The sequence below is a fragment of the Haemorhous mexicanus genome, chromosome 1 (genome assembly GCF_027477595.1).
Source record: "Haemorhous mexicanus isolate bHaeMex1 chromosome 1, bHaeMex1.pri, whole genome shotgun sequence".
Taxonomy (NCBI): domain Eukaryota; kingdom Metazoa; phylum Chordata; class Aves; order Passeriformes; family Fringillidae; genus Haemorhous; species Haemorhous mexicanus.
In genome coordinates, this window is record NC_082341.1 from 56,686,099 (window position 1) to 56,708,412 (window position 22,314).

At 39.1% G+C, this 22,314-nt stretch overlaps 1 protein-coding gene across 5 annotated transcripts in view; it reads right to left on the reverse strand.

The window, feature by feature from the left end:
* The window catches only part of TPK1 (thiamin pyrophosphokinase 1), a 305,759-nt gene that overhangs the window by 92,743 nt on the left and 190,702 nt on the right, over positions 1–22,314 (reverse strand). For all 5 annotated transcript variants that reach the window (XM_059850129.1, XM_059850119.1, XM_059850110.1 and 2 more), the window contains one exon: positions 15,277–15,423. In XM_059850129.1, the coding sequence (XP_059706112.1) occupies positions 15,277–15,423 (147 nt within the window). The remainder of the gene's footprint in view (positions 1–15,276; positions 15,424–22,314) is intronic.

Consider the following 22,314-nt stretch of genomic DNA (forward strand, 5'->3'; position numbering starts at 1 on the left):
CCACACTTTGACTAACTCTTAGTTTCTTCTTTTCCTGGATAAATTGTTAATTAGAAATAATCAGCTGTTATAATTGGCATATATATATTTGGCCACTCTAAGCCATGGCATTCTCAGATTCAAGCACAAGATTTTTTTTTTTCAGGCTTCTTAAGAAATGAGATTATTTGTACGAATCCATCTCTTCGCAATTTCTCCTAAGGAAGTTTAGGACGCATTTCACTATAAAAAAGTGAGCTTCTCTGATTTTTCTGAAAGGATTAAGCACTTTCAGTAAAAATCTCCCTCATCTCTAAAGGTCATTCTTAATAAAGTCATAAGGACCAAGAAGGTCCCAGCTGACAGGTTAGTGGAAATAGAAACCCGGAAAACTGGATTCAATTTTCAGCATGGTATTGACTCCCTGAGTGCCTGAGCAAATAATTTCACTTCCTCATGCCTTTGTCTCTCTCTCTCCCCATCTGTAATATAGGAGTGATATACCCTGAGATCCAGCTAAAGAGTGTGACATGACATGTAGTCCAAGATTCACCAACGGAAGGTCAGAGCCCGTACGAAAAGCTAGGCAAGTTATTTTGTCATCTTATGGATTCTTCTAAAAATAACTATTTCCACCAAAGACTTTGTACATCAGTTACCCTGCACAATAAAAAATGTTGAGAATACACAGCCACAGTAATCTGATTTTAGGTGTACAGGCTGAAGGAAAGGATCATGGTATGACAGTTCAGTACAGTATAAAATGTAGAGGCCACTATCAAGTATGTCTAAATACTAAGCTGATTTTTAGATTTACTTCACTTTCCCCCTCTCCAAGATGACTACAAAGGAGGATTTATCAAAATAATCAGCTTCAGGTAAGCTCTTGCTGACTCAACATTGGATTTTTATCCCTCAGATGGGAAAAAAAATGAAAAGTCCAATTATAAATCAGCAGTATTAAAATCACTCTGCATTTCCAGAGTTCCATGGAGAAATACTGCCAAACTTCAAGGAGAGACAATCTTGTTCTCACTCCCCCAGCTGAAAGTGAAGTTTGCATGGGAGCAACCAGATGCAAGCATTTGGCAGGCAGGGCCTTCCAGGAGGAGACACCAGCAGGGAGTCAGCTCCACTGAACTGCAGGGGTCGACTCCGGCTGCTTCAGAAACTCGAGCTCCTACTGCTTTTCAAGATGAGAGATTTGAACATCATCATGCATGGGTTTCCAAGGGCTACAGAAATGAATGATTGCATTCACTTCATTATCTGAAGGCTGTGCCATGGGCAGGGACACCTTTCACTAGACCAGGCTGCCCAAAGCCCCATCCAGCCTGGCCTTGAACACTTCCAGGGATGGGGCACCGCAGCTTCTCTGCCTTTTAACAGACTGCAGTAAATAATTGAAACTGCTTCACTTTCTCAGATGATTTGGAATAAAAAAGAAGGTTTACTATTTTATCTCTTTAAGAGTTTTTGAGGACTATGTTTGATAGTTCAGTGGGCTTCAATACTAGAAATACTTAAAAATTCCTACACTGTTGCTAGAAAACTTGTTTTCTAAAACAATAGCTTCATAATACCTCTCCCCTAAGGAGACACAGAATGTATTTAGTGCAATAACCTGGAACTAGGTTTAAGTACAAAAGAGAATTTAAAAACAAAAGAGATGTTAATGACGGGCATTACTATTGATAAACTGGAAATTAGTTGTTGCCCTGATATTTTTGCAACTTTACTGTATGCTTGTGAACAGGAAAGGAGATCCAGAAGTCAGACAGATGAAAGACCAAGAAATGACACAAGCATTAGCCTTACAGAAAATTGACAAAATATGCGTAACAGGGATGGTGGGCTACTCCTTTTATCTGCACAGGTTCTGAAGTGCATCTCTTTTGTGGCATACACCATCTGGCACACCAGAATGGCTGGATTTGTTTATGAGAACTCAGGCTGCTGCTCAAGAGTAGTTCTGCCTCTGGCCATCCATCTCACTCAACAGGAAAACACCAGACTCTGCACATTTCTTCAAGGATTTGAAGAACCATTAAGCATGGGTGGGTTAAGGCTGCATGTGGTAGTTCACACACCTGCAACATGTGGAAATAACTCCCACAAAATCCTGAATGGACAGGAGGGTCTATGACTTTATGCAGAGACATACTGGCCCCTCAGAGACCTACTGAGTTCTCTGTTGGTGCTCTTCTAATTGTATTAAAGCTTCAGTCAATAACCCTGGGCAGAGTTAATATCTTATCACTTTTATTCTCAGTTCCTGGGTTCCTCTAACATAAAGGAAACAGACAGCTCTTCCTTAAAAAAATCACCAAGCTTGCAGCTAATGAGACTGACTGCCTGTGGTATCATTGCCACAAAAGACTAATTCCAGATCTTCAGCTGCTCTTGCTTCACTCTGAAGTGTGTCCTCCAGTTGAGGAAAAACTGCTGATGGTTAACAATAGAAGAAACATATACTTTTTTTAAAAAAACTTTTTTAACCAGTCTTCCTCTTTTCCCTTCCCTAAAAGAAAAGTGATATCTGAGAAAGAACTGAACAATGTGCCCCCATTATTGAGAGACACATGCATACTGCAATGTAGCTTTTAAATGCTTGCATCTAAAAGCCTTTAAGGTATGAGGTAGAAAGACCTCAGACTCATAACACAAGAGTACATTTAATTGCCAATCTCCTACTGTGGTTTGTAGGAGAGAATTCTGTAAGCTAATTATTCTTCAATCTGATAATTTGTTCTTTCACCAGAATAAAAGGATTCCCCTCTGGGTGCACCTCCTTCTTCTCCCTCAGGTACCTGACACTGCTGAAATTGAAGGCCATAATTCAATTAACAAAGGAAGGGAAGTCTTCATGAAAATTAACCACTCAGAAACAGATGTTGATGACACAGAAATGTCGATACTCCCCATGAAGCACCACTGGCTGTACTGTGGATGGGAAAATGCAGAGACAGCTGAACTTGGAATTACATACCAGCTGAGGTAACTATACTTACATCTGCAGACCACTGTTCAAAGAAGTGCTTAAACACAGATTAGATTACATTAATCTGCTTTGCCATATGCTTACATTTATTCTGTGCAGGTAACATCACTAACCAAAAGGTATACAATTTCACAGTAGCGCATTCTCCCTGACTGCTAAACCACCTTTGGATATCTGATTTCTTATGGCATACATGAAAACAATGCCTAGATTTCAGAATTTCAGAATTTTTAGGGTTGGATGGGACCTCTGGGGATCATCTAGTCCAATACCTCTGCAAAGGCAGGATCACCTAGAGCAGGTTACACAGGAATGCATCCAGGAGTGGATGCATTCCTTTGAATGCCTTCACAGAGGGAGACTCCACGACCTCCCTGAGCAGCCTGGCCAGAGCTCTGCCACCCACAATGTAAAGAAGTTCTTCCTTGGTTGAGGTGCAATTTCCTGTATTTTAGTTTATGGCCATTGCTCCTCATGCTGTCACTGGGCACCACTGAAAAGAGTCTGGCACCATCCTATTGGCATGTGCCTTTGAAATATTTATAGGCACTAACAAGATCATCTCTTACTCTTTCCTCTAAACAAGCCCAGCTCCCACAGCATAAGAGAGATGCTCCAGACCCCAGATCATCTTTGTGGCCTCCACTGCACATCCAGTAACAACTTGTCCAGACACAGCAATTCAGATGTGGCCTCACCAGGGCTGACTAAAAGGGCAGGATCACCTACCTTGACCTGCTGGCCACACCCTTCCCAATGCACTCCAGGATACCATTGTCCCTCCTGGCCACAAGGGCACTGCTGGCTCATGCACAATTTGTTACCCACCAAGACTCCCAGGCTCTCCTCTGCAGAGCTGCTCTCTAGGAGTTCAGCCCCCAACCTCTGCTGATACTTGGGTTATTCCTCCCTAGGTTTGGGATCCTACACTTGCCCTTGTTAGTTTTCTCTCCAACCTGTGCTTCAGCCTATCAGGATCCCACTGAGTGGCAGCCCAGCTTTCAGGTGTATCAGCCTGAGCCCCCCAGTTTCATACCATCAGCAAACTTGCTGAGAGTACATTCTATCCCTCCATCCAGGCCATTGACAAACAAGTTCAATAAGACTGGACTCAGTAGATTCCTGACCACCGGCCTCCAGCTGATCACAACCCTCTGAGCTCCGACACTCAGGCAATTCTTGGTCCACCCTACTGTCCCTCCATCTAACCCACACTTCCTACAATTACCTATGATGATTTTAGGGGAAACAGTGTATTTCCAGCTAGAGTAAATAAAAGGTCAAAGGAAGCTACATCTGTGAAAAAGACTCCATGGGAGGGGCTGGAACTCCTGCTCACTGTTTGCAAACCAGCAGTGCTGAAAAGCTGATCACTGATCAGTACAGCTCATGTGACTCAAGGTTCAAATGGATTAATGTCACTTTCAGGCTTCATGTTTAAAAAACAGCAAATTAAGTACAGCTGGAAACACAGTGCCTACATATTAACAACTTTTGAAAGTTTTGTGTTCGCTTTTGGTGGGAATAGATTGAGGATGTAAAATCAGCATAGTGAGCTCTGATTATGCTCCCTCTTCCACAGTCTTCCATTTTGTAAACTTGTTGTGCAATCTCACCTGAAGAATGATTAGAGACTTATCCTTCTAATTTCACAGGGTCATAGAATGCCATGGGCAGGGGATTCTGCCATTCACTTCACCAGGTTGCTCAGGGCCCTGTCAAACTTAGACTGGAACACTTCGAGGGATGGGGAAGTCCACATCCACAACTTCTCTGGGCAACCTGTTCCAGTATCTCACCAGCCTTGCTACAAAGAATTTCTTTCTAATAGGAGAGGCCTTTCCTTTCCTCTCTTTGAGCATAAAACCACTGCATCTTGTCCTGTCATTATTTACCCATGTAAAAAGTCCCTCCTGAAGCCTTCTCTTCTCCAGGCTGAATGGCTGCACTCTCTCAGCCTGTCTTTATAGGAGAAGTGCTCCAGCCCTCTGAGCAGCTTTGTGGCCTCCTCTGGACTCACTCCAGCAGGCCCATGTTGTGGACCCCAGAGCTGGATGCAGCACTGCAGGTGGGGTCTCACCAGAGAGGAGCAGAGGGGCAGAATCCCCTCCCTCACCCTTCTGGCCACGCTGCTTTGGAGGCAGCCCAGGACATGTTTATCCCTCTGGGCTGTGAGTGCTCATGGCTGGGTCATGTCCAGCTTCTCATCCACCAGCACCTCCAGGTCCTTCTCCCCAGGGCTGCTCTCAATAATTTCTTATTCCAGCCTCTACTTACGAGTGGGACACGTGCACTTGGACTTGTTAAACATCATGAGGAAGACTGTGGGCCCACTTCTCAAGTTTGTCAAGCTCCCTCTGAATGGCATAATTTCTGATGGAAATTTATCCATCACTGGTTTAAAGGAATTTACTCTTTTTCTAACATTGGGCTTGAGCTTAACCAGTCCTGGTTTATCTCCCTGGCATTTACTCAGTGCATTCAGAGACAGCAATCATTTCTCCTTTCAGCATTTTCTTCTTTGAGGTTACATGAGAGACTACAACACTTCCCTTTGTAAGGTAACAAAAACATCAAGAGATCAGAGTGGACAGAGCCACTACTTCTTGATGTGGCCACAGCCTCCTTCTGCATCAGAAGATTACAAATTCTTCCTAATAGATACTTGTACAATGGTTCTAACACACCTAATCACCCTACCCGTGTCTCTGCAAGTGTCCCAGGATCACTAAGGGGTGCAGCCTTCCTATCAGGTTTTGAACACTGTCAGGGACAGAGATTCTCTGGGCAACCTACTCCTGTATGTAATTTGTAATTATCTTTAGAGTAGAAACTTCTCCTTATAGCTACCCTGAATCTTCCATCTCAGTTTAGTGCCACTGTCTGCCATTCCTCTGCTGTGCATCTCATGAATAAGCCTAGCTTTATTCATTTTCTGAAACCCCCTTCACAGATCCTGTAGGATTGTTTCCAGACTTCTTTTCTTCCTTTAAACAGAAACATATTCACTCCAAATCCCTTGATTTTAGGATTAAGAGTAGGAAGCCTGTGCACTGACCGGAAGGTCACTGGCCCAACTTCAGTGCTGACAAGTATTTTTGACTGGAGTTGTCATGAGAGTGACAGACACATTACAGCCTTAAAAGACAATGAAGAATTCAATCCCTGATCCTCATCTACTCTTGGGATGTTCTGTTAGAGCAGAGAGAATCCTGAATTAATGTAATCAGTTGTTATCAACATGAAGAAAATTTGGATTGCCAAGTCAATCACTTCCCATGGCAAAGCTGAATAGTTCTACCTAAATCTTGTTTATCAGTGTAGTACAGCATTTTCCCTAGAACCTTACCAAATATTATCATTCTCCTGCCCTGACCCTTTTTTAATATTAAGAGTAAATGTTGAAAATCCATACAGTTGACACCACTGCCCTGGCAGATGCAGAATTAATAGTGATACTGTAAGGGATTGCAAAAGCCTAAGCCATTTCACAAAGGGATTGAATTGAAGAGATAACACATTTTCAAATATAACTGAGGCCAGAATACAGATGCTCACCTTCTACAACTTTAACTATTACCAGCACTCAGGCGTGAACAGAAATGACCATTATTAAATTTACCTCTAAAGGATTCTATAAAACCTTCAGGTCAACAATTAAGTGTTCAGCTTTTTTTTTTTTTTTTGATTTCGTAGCAGAAAATAATTTATCATCTACTATCACTTCAATTTTGACAGTTGCTTACATTCAGGATAGAACAATAATATTGATTTTCCCTGCTATATTTTTGATTGTATGAAATAAAATATTTTCCATTAATTTTCTTTCCAGATAAGGTTCTGTCACAGATTACAGACTTCTGATGCTTTTTAGTTTCCCTACAGAACTTACCATAACTCAGGCAGGAAGTGAAAAAAATTGCATGCACCTAAACTATCACTGAAACCCACATCAGAGGAAAGTTGCTGCTGCAAAATTCTGGTGAAATTCACCTCAAGAAAGGCAGTAAGGTGCCCTCAGAAAGACATTGTCACTTAGTGGGTAGAACAGAATACCAGGACTTGAGAAATTTGGGCTAGCACAATAAAGCTGAACAAAGAGTTACAGCACAGAAATTATTTCAGGGTGATGCAAAGGCACACTGCAGCAGGCATCACCCCAGCAGATTCTGGAACTAAATATGGGGCTGCTTTGGTCATTGGAACAATGAAAAAAAGATGAAACATTGTGAGACCCAAGAGGAATATGATTCTATGTTTCTATTAATAGATGAAGCCAGAATGACCGGGCATTGATGAATTAATGCTTCATAGCACACAACTGTGGCTGCTGAGAGGAGCTAAATCATAGGAAAAATCTTCAGGGTAGCAGTGGCTGCTTAAGATAAAGATAGAACAGTTTAGACAAAACTGAACTAAAAAATTAAGATAAGATGATGTGCTGAGAAAATACAGTTGATAGGATTCAAGGAAAATCCAGAGGGAAAAGAAAGGGAAAGTGTAAGAGACAAGATTAGATAAAGAAAGTAAGATCTTGCAATATGATGACTACTTAGTAAGGAGCATGGCATCTGATAAGGCAAGGCACAGAAAGTGTTCATAATTATTCCTCTGAGTTCTCTTACTTCTTCATGTCTAACGGTTCACCTTGAAATTCAAAATATTGCATTACTCCTCCCAGGTGTTAGATGACAGACAAATAATTTAAATCATAATCATAAAAATACTATAAAATCAAACTGCAAAGTACCAGTCTGTGACACCTTCATACAGACAAGCATTTGCATAATGTTCCTTTTTCAAAGTATAAAAATATGGTACCTTGTAGAAAAAGAAAGCTTATTGAATTATGTAGAAAACATTTAAATGTTTTGGTCAAATTTGGAACCCATATTAACAGCCTTTTGAAGTGCTTTTGCCTTTTTTTTTTTTTTTCCTTTTGGGCTAAAAATCTATTCACAAAAAGCTTAGAAATTCTGATGCTTCCTAAAAAATCCCCATATAAGAGTAAAGTCCTACCTGGGAAAAAACCCAAACAAAACTGGAAAGAACACACACACACACACACACACATGCACACACATATTCTCCAGCTTTGTTCCATTCAGTTACAGAATAAAGATAAGTGAAAATACTGCTGTGATCTTCTTCAGCTTACCAGTATTGTCAAAACAGGATGACGTTTTACCAGCTTCCTATTGATCCCAGTTTATATATCAGCTCCTACCAATAAGCAAATGGCAAAGACAAACATTTTGTATTTTGTTGCTGCCCATTTAATGGAAAGCAGAAGAACTGTTTTATAATACACAAAATTATTACTACCACATTGCGCACAAAAGCCCTAAGTATCAGGCCACTGCAAAAAGAAGGTGTTAAAGGATGGGATGAAAAGATGGATTAAGGTTTTGAAGAAAAGAAAAGTAACTGACAAGTTTTGGGGAAAAAAACTCCAACAAAACAGCTCTAAGATAATCAGCTTTGTAGCAAAAACTTCTTGTGGTTTCCATAAACCAACAAAATAGATATTATCATATTGACAAGATCATATCACTGCAGCTAGGGGCAACAACAGAGAGCAGGAATCTCACTGGAAGAGTTTTATTTAGGGCCAAGGTTCTCCTCAATGATCATCCATCAGCAGCTGCAGTAACTAATTAAAAATCTGGGCAAATATTGAAAAAAGTTGCAAACAGAACTGTTGACAATTACCGAGTGCAAACTATTGATTGAGAATCACACTGGATGACTTCAGAATTTAGAAACACCTAAGTAATCCAATTAGACTCCTTACATCATCTTCTCTTGCAGACACCATTAAGATGTGAATTCAAAAATAGCTGTGTGATTATCATATCCTGCTATAGAGTATGACTTGTTTCTGAACAATTATGAACAGATGAAAATTTAATTTAACAAAGACTATTTTTTTCACTTAGTAATGATGTTTTGGTACTTTCCTCTCGGAATGATAGGTACTTTATTAAACTGGTTACCTGCAAGCTAACAAATTGATTTATGAATTTTTTGTTGTAGGTTTGTCTTCCCTATAAAGAAGAAGTCCATAACTATTAGATGTCATCCATAAAGCTGATGCAGGTTGCAATTTTAACTGATGTCAAATAAACTGTTTAAAAGGATTTGACTATTTCAAAAGCTAATTATTATTTCTAAGGTTCTATATAATTTTGGTTCTATGCAATCTTTCATATTACACATCCGCTAATGTTGGAATAGAACAAAGTTACAAAGAATGTAGCTGTTAAGAGAAAATCCACCCAGAAGTTTCCTTTTGTAGCAGTGAGAAGCGAGATAGCAAGTAGATATTTTCCAGGTCAGAATGTTATTGATAAATAGGAATTAGTTTTGGATCACTGATATTCTGTAAAACAGAGAAATCCTGTGCAGATCCATGAAGCAATACCACTTCATAGCCATGAATTACCATGAAATAAACCTAAGTCGTTTACCTGTGGCCTTTTGTAGGTCACATTTACAAAGGCCCACTACATTACCCAAGGAAAAGAATTAATTGGTCCAGCTGGATTTTCCCAGGAAAGAGTAAAAAAGCAGGCTAGTTGAAATCTTATTTTAAGAACAGAAGTTGAGCTGTAAGCAAGTCCTCAAATTTTCTTACCGAAGAAGGAAACTAAGGCAGCTAAACTACCAACATAGCAAGTTTATTTTTGTTTGTTTGTTTGTTTGTTTTCCCTGAGAAGCCACTTCAATGCAATACTAAACCTCTGGAAGCACAAAACCCGTTTCTGCAAGGTTTTCTGTGAAGGACTCAGGCTCCCAAAGAAAGGTTGGATTATGACTTTATTAAGACTTTTCCTCAGCTAATATTTTTGACATTGCAGTGTCTCTGTCCAGCTGAATGGCTGGCTTTCTCATAGAAAAAGTCACAAAAAGAGGTATTTATCAAAGAATAAGAAGTTGTATGTTTGTGAATTCCACAAGGAGCTTGAGGCACAGAGACTGACTGCTCTGTCAAGTAGACTGAGTTCCAATAGTGTTCTTTGAGAGAAGATGGCAAAGAGGGGAGAGAGTCTTTCAGGACAATAAACACTGTAAGTACTAAATGCATATTTAAATATTAGATATATGTTTGAATGCCTTCTTTTCCTACTGCAATGTTTTTGAAACTGAATTTACCCATCAAAAATACATATCTAGGAAAAGGAGACATTAAATTTCCAGATCCCAACATTATCCCCCCTTAGGAGGCACATTCATCAGGGATTTCCTCCATTGAGTCCTAGCCAGATCTGCTTCTTATACACATGAGGCAGTACAGAACTGATTGTATAACATTCTTGAGGTTCCTGCAAATTTCAAGAACTGGCTGCCAGAGAAAACTCACAAGCTGAAGGTATATAACCTGAACTTCCCATTAAACTTCACAAGCATGTACACAAACCAAATCAATAACATTGGCACAGAGAATTGCAGCAACAAATCCCAGCAAACTTTCTGGTCTTTATACCTTCTCTCACATCTGCTGCAGCGTCTCCATCTAGGAGCACATCTTCATGCCAAGTCGATCTGTCTGCACTTGTAAATCAGTTCAGGTAACAGCTCTGGAACTCAAGCCAACCAGCACAGCAGTGCTCATGTGCATGTGGCTGTTCTCTCTTGGCCCCATGACAAGGTGGTCCCTTCCAAATGCTGGGAAGCAGCTCCTGGCCTGTGCTAAACCCAAGGCATGCCCAGACGCCATCTGTGAGAAGGATGGCTGGCTCCCACTGAAACTGTGCTTGGGACCATGCTGACTAATTATCTGCACAGCCTCCTCTGTGGCAATATTTATGTTAATTGAGAGCCTTGCTAGTACTGTTGTTACTATTACCATGATACTACGTTCCACCCAGTGCAGGGCAGAGGGTGTAATGGCATTTTGTAAATAACCAAAGGAGCCTCACAGTGCCCATTCATGGTTTTTACCCAATTTACAATCTAGGAGACCGTGGGATCAAAAGATTACCCAATATACTTCTCTTCAAGGAAATGATGGTAAAGAGCCAAGAATAAGGGATGGAATTCCTGATTCTTATTTCTCACATTTAGCTGCTGGGCCACTGCCTATGATGTTAAATTATTCATTGTTTCTCACAGGGAAGGCAGGCATGCACTCAAAAGAGAAGCCGGGTGCAAGAAAAAGGGTTATCAAAGTATTCACACACTCTTTCAAAAGAGTTAGTTAACTGACAAAAATATGCTGCTGTAATGCATTTTCATGTGTAGGCAGCAATTCTCCTCTACATCCTAGGGCTGGAATCCTGTGTGGGGAAAACTGAACTGCTCAGTATATGTAAAAGACAGGCCTCATTAACTCTTGGACATCTTCTCATTTCTTGGTCATAAATCCTATTACCTTGTATTACAAACTGCCATAAAACTCACAGATAAAAGATAATTTATGCTCAGTGTACAGAAGCTAATGTTTCTGTACTCCTGAGAAGCACACAACCAGAAAATGAGAAAGTATGTATGTGAAACCTTAAGCCATTCATATTGAGCATGGCCAGCATGATAAACATGACTCTAAGGGAATTATGCTCTTCAGCCAGGGTATAGTCTAATGGTAATTGATATTACCAAATTTCTAACATAAAATGTATGAACTCTTGCATAAAATATCCTGCTTATAAAGACTGATTACTCCTTATTAAAAATTCAAGCTTTCCTCTCTCCCCCACTACAGAATGAAATATGACATCTATTCAGTACACAGGTACATTTTTTCTTTTTTCTTTTTTTTCAAACTCCAATCATCAGATAAGAAAATGCTTCATAACAAGCATCACATCCTAGAATTCTCACAAAGTTTCCCTGTTTCTGACTCCTATCCTAATTAGTGTTGCATGGCACACAAAAAATAACAGCCTTTGGAGTTGGCAGAATCAAAGGCAGCTCAATCTTTTATTTGCTTTTTCTCTGAAGCAATTTAAATTCCTCAGACTTTGGCACTGATTTTAACTGTATTGGGTATCTGCTCAAAGGAATATTTTGCTTTAGTGAAGACTGAGAAAATGTCCTCATTTAGGCTGCTTGTCATTAGTTTTCCTTTCGCATTCAGACAAAAGAAAATCTTTCACTGTCAATTTATAAATTCTGTAGCTACAAACTATGTGGGCCCTTTCAATGAGGTGCAACTCATTTCATGCCTGTTTTCTTTTCTTCAATATTTTATTAGTGGTTTGACATATATTGGAATTAATTTATCTAAATTTACATACTTACAGTCTATATATCTACATTTCAGCCTCCCACCCAGTTTCTTCATAGAGATCATGTAGACAGGTATTTATGGGATGTAATTATTCCCATCTTTTTCCTCATTTCCTTGCAGGAGCTCATCCTTAAAGGTCAGAAATGAACATAAGAGAGTTCACTTCCTTGTGGCTTTCTTCGCTTTCCATGTCAAAACATTTTTATCTCTATATTTCAAAAACTTGCACTGTCTGTCTATTTCCCAAGAAAAGCCTCAATACTTAAAGGTCTAATTGCCTGGATAATGTACTTGGATTCAGAGCTTGAATAATGTTATTGGCTGATGAAAAAAGGCACTGTTTACCTGGTCCACCTTGCCTGGTAGTCTGCACTGGATCCCAAATCAGGCATTGTCCTTGCTGTCTTCCTCTTCCAACCCTGAAGACTTTTAGCAAGTCCATAATGTTTCCTGCAACACTGTGGACCCTTTACAAGTGTGTTGAATATTGATACCATAACCTTCTATACCAAAATTGTAACCATGTGAAACCTCTCTCTTTCAAACAATTAATAGATTTTTGGTGGCTTTAGATAGCTACTCACACCATCCTCCTCTTAGTTTTAGCACTGGTAACTATAAATTCAGCAGCTTGACTTGTTACTCCCCTTGTTATCCTTCCTAGGGCTCCTAAGGAATTACCAGTCTATGTGCTGTATCCAAATACTTTAGACTCTGCCTAGGTACACATGACTGAGAACCACTCTCCTGCGACAATGAACCAAAGGCTGACATTATTTGCAAACAATACCATAATTATGTTTTGCTCATAAATTTTATCCAAAGAATCCAATAAACATCAGATTCTTCTTCCCAAGAGAGAAAGTTTCTCTTCTACGTTTATAGAAATGTTTCCACTCTACATTCATAGAAAAAGCAACATGCTCTCAAGTTTATAATTTGCATCAGCATTTGAATCTCAAAACCTTGCTTCATTTATTGCACAGTTTCCAGACTTGCATTTTGAACAGTCAATGGGTCTCCCACTGTGTTAAACTCCCTCCTACCTTGATTTTAAATTACAAAGGGAAGAGAGGGAAAAGAGAGAATGTCATGATTGTGGCTGATTGGAAGAGAAAAATATCAAGCCGAACTCCATTTAAAAAGCCCTCAAAAACAAAAACAAAACCAAAAACCCCCAAAAAACCAAAACAAAAAAAAACCCCAAAAACAAAAAAAAAAAAAAAAACCCAAAAAAACCCAATAACAATAACAACAAAAAAAACTAAACCAAAAAAATCCCCAACCCCCACTCCCCTCAAAAAACCCCCAAAAAACAAACCAACCAAAAATTAGAGTACTTCCAAACTTAGGATCCTTGTTTCTCTCAGTTTATAAACTACTTACTTTTTAAAAGAAAAACAACTATCAGCTATGCAGGATTAATGTTATTATCTGTTATTATCCACAACAGTTGACTGAAAATGCCAACAGTGACAAGTTTAAACCAACAATGAAAAGCAATTTTGTGTCAAAGTTAGCACTAAGGTTGATTAAATGGCCTGCCCCTATATCTGCCCCTTATTTCTGTATGCTAGAAACAGCCTGAAGTTTCCTGTGGAACTTTGCCCATCTACAAAAAAAATATTAAAAGCTCTTTGTGCGGCATTATTAAAAATAGAACAAAGAAGTTTCCAGAAAACAAAACAATTAGCAACCTCCAATTTCTGTTTTAAATGCACAGATCATGTTGTTTTTTTTCAAGTTGTAAAGGCTTTTATTATTCATGGAAGACTCATGAAAGCAACCTTAGGCATTGCATTTTAAAGCCACTTATGGAAAAGATGAATGAAAATAATTATAAATCTTGCGAGCCTTAGCTAGAGTTTTGTAAGTTAAACTGTAAATTGTCCACTTTATTTCAGCTCTTCAACATGTTCTTAAAAATACCCTAAAAGAAATTTACAGTTGTCAGCAAAGTACTGCACTCACAGTTCAATTAAAAGCAAGTTACTCCTGACTTTTAGATTTTAACCACAGTTATTATTTATTTCTCTTTCCTCCTCACCCTGCTGCCTCCATCTATTTAGTTGTGCAACTAATGATCAGAGTAATTCCTCATCATACTGGCAAAAGAGCTCCTGTGCCTACTATCTTTCCTGCAGACACAGTGCTTCAAATTGTTAATAGAGCACCTGCACCTGTGGCTTTAAATCTATAATCTCATAGAACTTCATTAATGCTTTTCTCAAATTATACTGAAGCACATCTGGTGCAAGGTTGTGTCAAATTTACCTGTGAATGTTATTAATTTTAATAGAATAAGCTTTCCAAAAGAAACTGGGAAAGTTAGGTAAGCTTTTAGAAACCTTGCCAAGGGGAAAACATATTTTCAAAAATATAAATTAATCGCTTTTAGAGAACAGTGTTTGATGTTCAGATTTGCCTTTAATTTAAATCTCAGAAGCAGAAGATCAGCAAGATTTTTTGTGTGTGTTGTTTCATGAATCAATAAATGCAATAAAAGATCTGAAAAACTACAGAAATAACACATCTTAAATAAATTCCCTTGTTGATGTTAGATGGATTCCCATCATAATGAACTGCGCCACTCAGACCGCATGGGAGCTCTGCCTGATGTGTGTGTGTCAGGAACTCCCTCACAAATCCTCTCACGTCTTTTTTTTGTTCCTCTCATTGAGGACATCCATATTGCTACTCAACATGCAAAAGGGGTGTGTGCTAAATTTAGACTTACTGGAATTAAATGTAAAAGGTTAATTTTATTTTTTCCTGTTTATTATAAATGTTCTATATTTACTTCAATTCAGTTTTCGTACTTTCTGGTTTTCTTGTTTCTCCCCTTTTAAACAAATTTATCATGAACAAATTGAACATAATCTTTTCCAAAGGAGGAATTCAGAGCCCATCATTTGCGGTCCACTTGCCTGCAATGTATTTTATATTTCAGCTCTGACCCTACAGAACACAGCTGATAAAGTGAGCATTTATTGGTATAAGACCTACGGTGTCAGGGTGGGTGGAAGGTCAGTTTTATTACAAAGTAACCTTTCACAACACTTACAGGTTGAAGCAGGTAAATCAGCGAGCACTCCTGGATAACTATCACTGGAGAAGGAGTGATATTTGTTGCATGAAAAAGTGTTTCCACCGATGCCATTGTTTGGTCAAAGCGTCCTCCAAGTCCACCCAGAGCCACAATCACATTGACCTAAAAGACAGAACAAAAAGACTCACCAAGAAAAGTCTCAAGAATTATCTTTGGATGCTGAAAATCCACAATAAAATCAGTTTGAGAAAAAAAAAAAAAAAGAAAAAAACCCAAAAAACTACTGACTATAGAAGAGCAAATGTCAAATACAGTCATTTACTCCCATTATTGATAAATACTGTTATGTGATTTTTAGCTGAGTATTAAAGCACCATAAATCCATGGCCAACATGTGGCACTTTTTAAAAGGACATAACCATTCTCCCTAAAACACAGGCCAGTCTTTGAAGGTACTAACCTGTCTGTCCTGAATATATATCACTCCACATGGAAACTCCTTGGGTAAGCTTGGTATTTCTGAGCCACAGAATTCCCAGTTCTTTGCACAGTTTCATTATTATACTCAGAGTTCACAGTGCAAATAAAGGAAATATCAGGTGAGGCCTTTATGTGTCATTCTCATTCCTGCCATACAGCATTTCAATGTACAAGCAATACCACTCAAAGGCTGGTCCTGCTCAAGATTAAAAGTAGTACCGTATAAAAAGTTCTGCCCCAAGTGACTAGGACATCACCTCCCAGCTGTCACGGACAGAGAGCCTCAGGAGGACTCTCCAGTCCCAGTCACACAGAAAAACACCATCTGACTGCTTGCAATATGCCATGGAGTTGGTCTGCTCCTGCTCAATTCTCTCACACAGGTGTTCCAGACTCTGAACACTTCATTTCCTACAAGCAGAAAAGTAGTATTCAAAAGGCTTGGTTAAGAGCTTTTAGGTACTTAAATAAAAGGTCACTGAGTGAAAAGTATTATTATTATTACTTCCATAATGTAGATCAGTTATGTTCAGTAACTATATTTTAAAAAGCTAATGCTAATAATATCTAGGGCCCTAGGACATTGCAGCTCTGAAGCCTTTAGAAGCTGCTTTGACAATGGCCATCTGGTTAAGTTTCCAACTTTACAGAGCTTAAGTCTATGGTTTCTGTGATTAAATGAAATTTTACTCAACCCAAGAGCCACATAATGGTGCTCTGTGTATCTGGAATGATGTATTAATAGCACCAGCTTCTAATTTTATTACCAGGTCTAGGGCTCTATGATTCTGTTGAATATTGTTTTGCATGAAAATTAAGATCTTGAAGAGATATACCATGTTTCTCATCACCACCTGGAAAATTCTTCAGAGGCCAGAGTGGATCAATATAACACATTACACTAGCAGCAAACCCTGAAACAAAAAAAACTATCCTTGTACTGCTGACAGCATGTATTTTCTGTGCAGATTACGGATAACACAGACCAAATGTACAGCCAAGAGAATAGGGATGGTAAGAAAACTTAAACTTAAACAGAAGACAAAATAGCAAAAGGTAAAAAGCATGTGTTTTCAGCTAAGCCATAATACCATAATATATTTTCTCTTTTATTGATTCCACTTTAGAAACAAACTGCTTTTGTTCGACTGGTGATGACTGTGAGTTAAAAGGGTGGATTGATTCTCTGAAAATACTACTACTAATATGACCCACCAACACCCATCAGTTCCCTACCAGACAGCCAGCAGTAAAATGCTCCTCTCCTTCCCCAAAGGAGGCCATGGAGAAAATCAGATTTACTAACCTGAAACCACAGTGGACTTAAGGTGGCTTGACAAAGGATCAGCATCCACATGTATGTTGTTTTTCTACTAAGCAATGGGACTGAAGCTCAAATATTAGCCTAGATTAGTCTTAAAGAAACCAAGCCACTACTGTATAGTTTCTTGGTGTATATATGCCTCACCATACATGAAAAGAGGTTTTTTTTGCTTTAATGATTGGTACCAATATAAAAGGTAGGAATGAAGGAAATACAGAGTTCCTTTGACTTGGAATTGAAATGATGCAATAACATTCTAGCAGTGTCTTCTTTCTCTTGTAAACCCTTCTTTGTTGTTACCACACATGTGCTTCCCATGAAGTACAGCACCCAGCTCAAGTTATGAAGTGCACAGAACTGCAGAGTTCTGTGGCAGAGACTGCCAAAAAACTGCAAGTTGAAGAAAAATGTAGCAAAGAAACCACTTCTTATATTTTCAAGTCATACAGAATCCTGCTCAAAGTTTTACTCCCTACTCAGTTGGAACAGTGCAGTCTTGTGGATGGGTTACCAAAAAGGAAGAAAATAAAACCAATATAGCATGGAGTGAAGGCATGTTGAAAAGGCCTTCATAAACCAGAAGTATGGGGTTGAGTTGTGTTGGGAGAAGGATAATGAAGGTATCTGAAAAGAGAATGTATCTATTATTTAGGGTTTGCGGGATTGTGAAAATGAAAAACAAGCATGTGGCAGGTATGCAAACAAACCCAGCTGGAGTATGAGAGGAACAGACAGAGAGAAAAGATAAAATTCTGCACTTCTATGACAGTTTACAGTAGCACCTTTCACTGGATAATCTTGGCAGATGTGACAGGCATCCAGACATTGTAGGACTTTTAGAGCCTTTATTTGAAGGTCTAGGCATTCACATTTTGTTTATTGAAAAAGAACACAAAAAGACGAAGTACAGCCAAAACCTCAAGAACCTTTTCATTCTAAAGCTACTGCCTCTGTTAAAAAAAGAAAAACAACCTAAAAAACACAACACAAGAATCACAAACTAACAAAACAATCAGTTCCTTCCCTGCAATCACTGCTCTTGTCACTCTGCCAAGAACTTAAGAAAATGGATGTGCCATAAAAGCATGTACACAACTCTGTGCCATTCTAGAACCTAAGACAAAGTGAATACCCAAGGACTGGTACATTTAGATATTCCCACACTACAGAAAAGAAAGGCCATTCATTTTTGCACTATGATTTCCTGCATACCACAGGCCACAGAATTAATCCTGTTACTGCTAATGAGCCCAGCAGGCAACATTTGTGTAACATGCTGTACTTCAATTGAAATGTTCATGCTTCCCATAAATGTCCCATCATCAGTCCCTTTATACAATTTGTTTTCACACTGTGTCATTAATTTCATAAAAAAAAGGACATAAAATCATAAATAACTACAGAGAACAGCTTATATCATTGCAGGCACATTCTCTTGGGCTATCTATAACCTGATTTAAATGCACAGTACCTTTAAAGGCTATCAAGCTTTAACTTGGAAATAGTTGAAGACCTAAGGGTAGGATCCAGTCATCTTTAAAAGATACACCCATATGTTAGCATGTCTTGAGAAAGTTTTAGAAGTCACTATCAAAGAGCAGGGCAGTTAAAAGGAGAAGGAAAGCACAGAGTAAAACTTTGTGCTGGCAATTCAGGGACGCATTTTTTTGTTCTCCTGTAAACTGTAATTTAGAAGGTGCAATAACCAAGGGGAGCTGAGGCTCTCACCACATCAGAATGAAGTTGCTCAGGCTCCTGCTTCCACTCTCACAGAGACTACTGAAATGGACAACCTGCTGTAAACTCTTTGCAGGCTTGCTAAATTAAATACTGTGAAAACTGGCCCAGCTGACATTCCTCTTTCTAGTATAAATGGGTTAAATACAAAGAAGATTTTCACTTTATGACTGAGGAACATACATTTAAGGACACAGGAAGCTGGGAACTGCCTGGAGTGGGTGAAAAGAGAGCAATACCTAGCTTTGCAATGTCAGCATCTCCATGACTTGTAAAAGTGAAGTCCAACACTCAAACTGACAGCAAATGATGCACACTCTTTTCAAAAACATACTCATTATCTCTGATGAGAAATCCTCTCCCCAGGGAGAGGACAGACAACTCAAAGGACTTTCTTCACCATGAGTTTACTTTTAGCCAGACAACTTGCAAACAAAAATGCCTAAGTCTCAGGGAGGTGGGTAGATGAAAGGAAACAAATTTACTACCAGCAGCAAACAACTACCAGCAGCACTGAACAAACTGCAAAGATCTCCCCTAAAGGAAAAAAAGAAGGTAAGAGTAATCAAGATCTTGTAAAAGCTCTGGAGTCATGACTAAACCTCCCCCTGCTCTGAGATCATGGAGCCCACCCATCCAAGATGTTAGTATGCCAATTACAGGTTAGATATCTGATTGGAACATAGTGGGTTTTTAGCACCTTCTCACTTCACTGAAATCCTTTCATCTCCACAGCCTTTCCTAATTTTCTAGAACTCATAAGATGATTCCTTTAATTTAATTTTTAAAGGAATATGACATAGACAACAAAATTATTGTAGTAATATGTGTAGCATGTTGGAAGTTTATTATATGCTGATATATATATATATGTATATATGTACATAAGTATCTTGTGTTGAAAAATGAACAATTAAGTAGTAGTGTGAATGTTGCATTTATTATTGCTTTATTGGTTTGTCACTTCATCCATTTTGAGCAGTTTACAAGAAAAGCATTTTCTTCTTCATAAGGCAATTTTTCAGCCCGGGATGGGGTTTAAATTATTTTCTGGTCTTTGCATCAGCTTCAGTACCAAAGACTTTAAAACACACCAAGCATTTCCCTTAATAACAAATGGGTCAGAGTAGATTTTAACTCATTTGCCCATAGCTGTGCCAGAGCTCTAGTGCTGGTCCGATAAGTATTTTTTTATATCATCCTCAAAATTGCAATGTAAATTTCATGGACTACTAAAATCCCACAATTCAATGTTAAATATGTAGCAAGATATTGTCCACTTGAGTTGATTATACTGGCTCCCTAGCTCAGTGTTTTACATAAAAGGTATCACATTCATTTCTGTAGAAATGAGATGCTGAACCACACAGCAGCATCTGAACTTTGCTCAGGTAGAATCCTCTTTACTTTAGCTAGAATTTTCTGGTTGCTTCAGCCATGTGACTCTTCCTGGGAACAAGAGCTCTCAGTCAAAGGCTACCATCCTATTTGTGTACCTGAGATGATAACCTTCAATCAGCTTCATCCTCACCTCACTGACTCCACTAATCTATATATTATATTGTTCCAGCTCCCTCACAAAGCATTTCTTGCTTTTTATCTTCATTTTCTTACAGTTTCACCCAAGTGCTTTCTCTATTGGTAATGCTTTTTATTTCGAATAAGAGGTTAATTCTCTCTGGTAATGACAATAAGTATGCAAACAGATTGCACTTGTCTGCTTAAAGCAAGAAACATGTATGATGGTAAAATGGAAATGAGAAAGATAATCTCAAAATCCAGAAACAGAATTGAATTGCTGGAAACATTTTAAGGTTGGTTTTACTATCGATTTGTGTTTACATCTCTGGTGGAATAACTATTTCATTAAAAAAAAAAAAAAAGGCGCTTTGGCTTTGCCCTCTTTTGCAAGTAAATGGAATGTCTGAGAGAGTATATAACATAAACCAGCATTAGTTTTGTGGAACATGAATTTCATAATTGACTTAATTCTTTATTACTTAAAGAAACCTAATCAACAAAATCCTTGTGGACTGCTGGGTTCCAAGCAATCTGAATTTGACTTCCTGCTTTCGTGCTGAGTATTTGTGTCTGACCTTGGTCAAACAATGCTCGCTGTGCCTGAGGTAGACAGGGGACACCAACAACTCCTGCTCTGCTGCTGCTGGTCAACTGGAGCAAAGCTCTACAATTCTTTCTGCTTGAGAGATCAGTGGAATTCCTTATCACCTAAGATTTTCTGTGTGAAGGGTTTGTCTGTACTCCTGACTGTTACCAGGCTGTGCTGAGTAGGTAAAAGCTCTACAACTCTTCAAGCAATCTGTTTACTGATGCTTTGGAGGAAAATGTGCACTGGTTTTGATCCAGACACAATTATTTTGTGAATGAACAAGGATTCCAGGACTATCAATCACTTGTCTTCTGAAAAATAATAAAATCTTCTCATCTTTTAAAACAGTATGAAAAAACATTCACAAGCTAACCTTCCTCTTCCCATAACTGAACTACTGTAATCCACAGTGGGCACTGTGGTATCACCCCCATTGAAATGTGAAATCAATAACTAAGCTGTCATATCCCTAAGAAAGGAAGTCCTGGATTTGTATTAGGAGTAATGCAAAAGGCTCTTAAAAGATTCTACTAAAATGGTCTAGCAAATATCTTCCATGATCTAATAGCCACTTAATTCCAGTGCCAAAAGTTGTGTTTGGCACATGCTGTGGTTTTAATCATTCTGAATCCTGCCTCCAGGAGTTAAAATAAGAAAATAACTAGAAACTCTCATCAATGAACAATTTAGGGAAGGAAAAAAAAATCTTCTTCAAGAGAATCTGTTCATTGTGAGCTTCGTATCCCACATTTCTCTTAACTCTTGCTCTCAATCTTTACCATAGTAGCCTTCCTCCCCATCCCTCCAATACATTTCCATGTTGTCACAAGATCAGCAGGGCAACACAAGCACAAGCCACTGCTTCTCAGCCAGAAGGGCCCTCACCCCCTGTGCTGATGCCTTTTCCTGTGTGGATTTCACACCCCTCAACAAGAGCCAGCCTGCAGCCTGTGCTGGATAGAGGTTAACCCAGTCCTGCAGCATCAGCAGGTGGGAAGGACACTGCACAGGGAAGAGGCTCTTTGTTGCAAAGAGTCTCTCTTCAAAGCCTCTATTCTTCCCCCAGTGGATACAGATCATGATCCAAGCCAGGGAGCCTTGCCCTGGACTGTGGCTCCTGCTGCAGCCTGCTTGGCAGAGTGCTGTACAGGAAGGTCCCTGGCTAGTCAGGACCTGATGGATCAGACACTGGAAGCTCTGCCTGCTGGCCACAAACATGATCTATATCCTGTATCAAAAGTGTGTGCACTTTTGCACATCTCCATGAGCCCTGACAACTTCCCTTTGATCTCCCCTACAGTTCAGGGGTGGGTTAATCTCAGCTGGCTGCCAGGCATTCACCCAGCCTCTCTCACTCCCTCTCCTCAACGGGACAGGGGGAGAAAATGAGACGAGAAGGCTC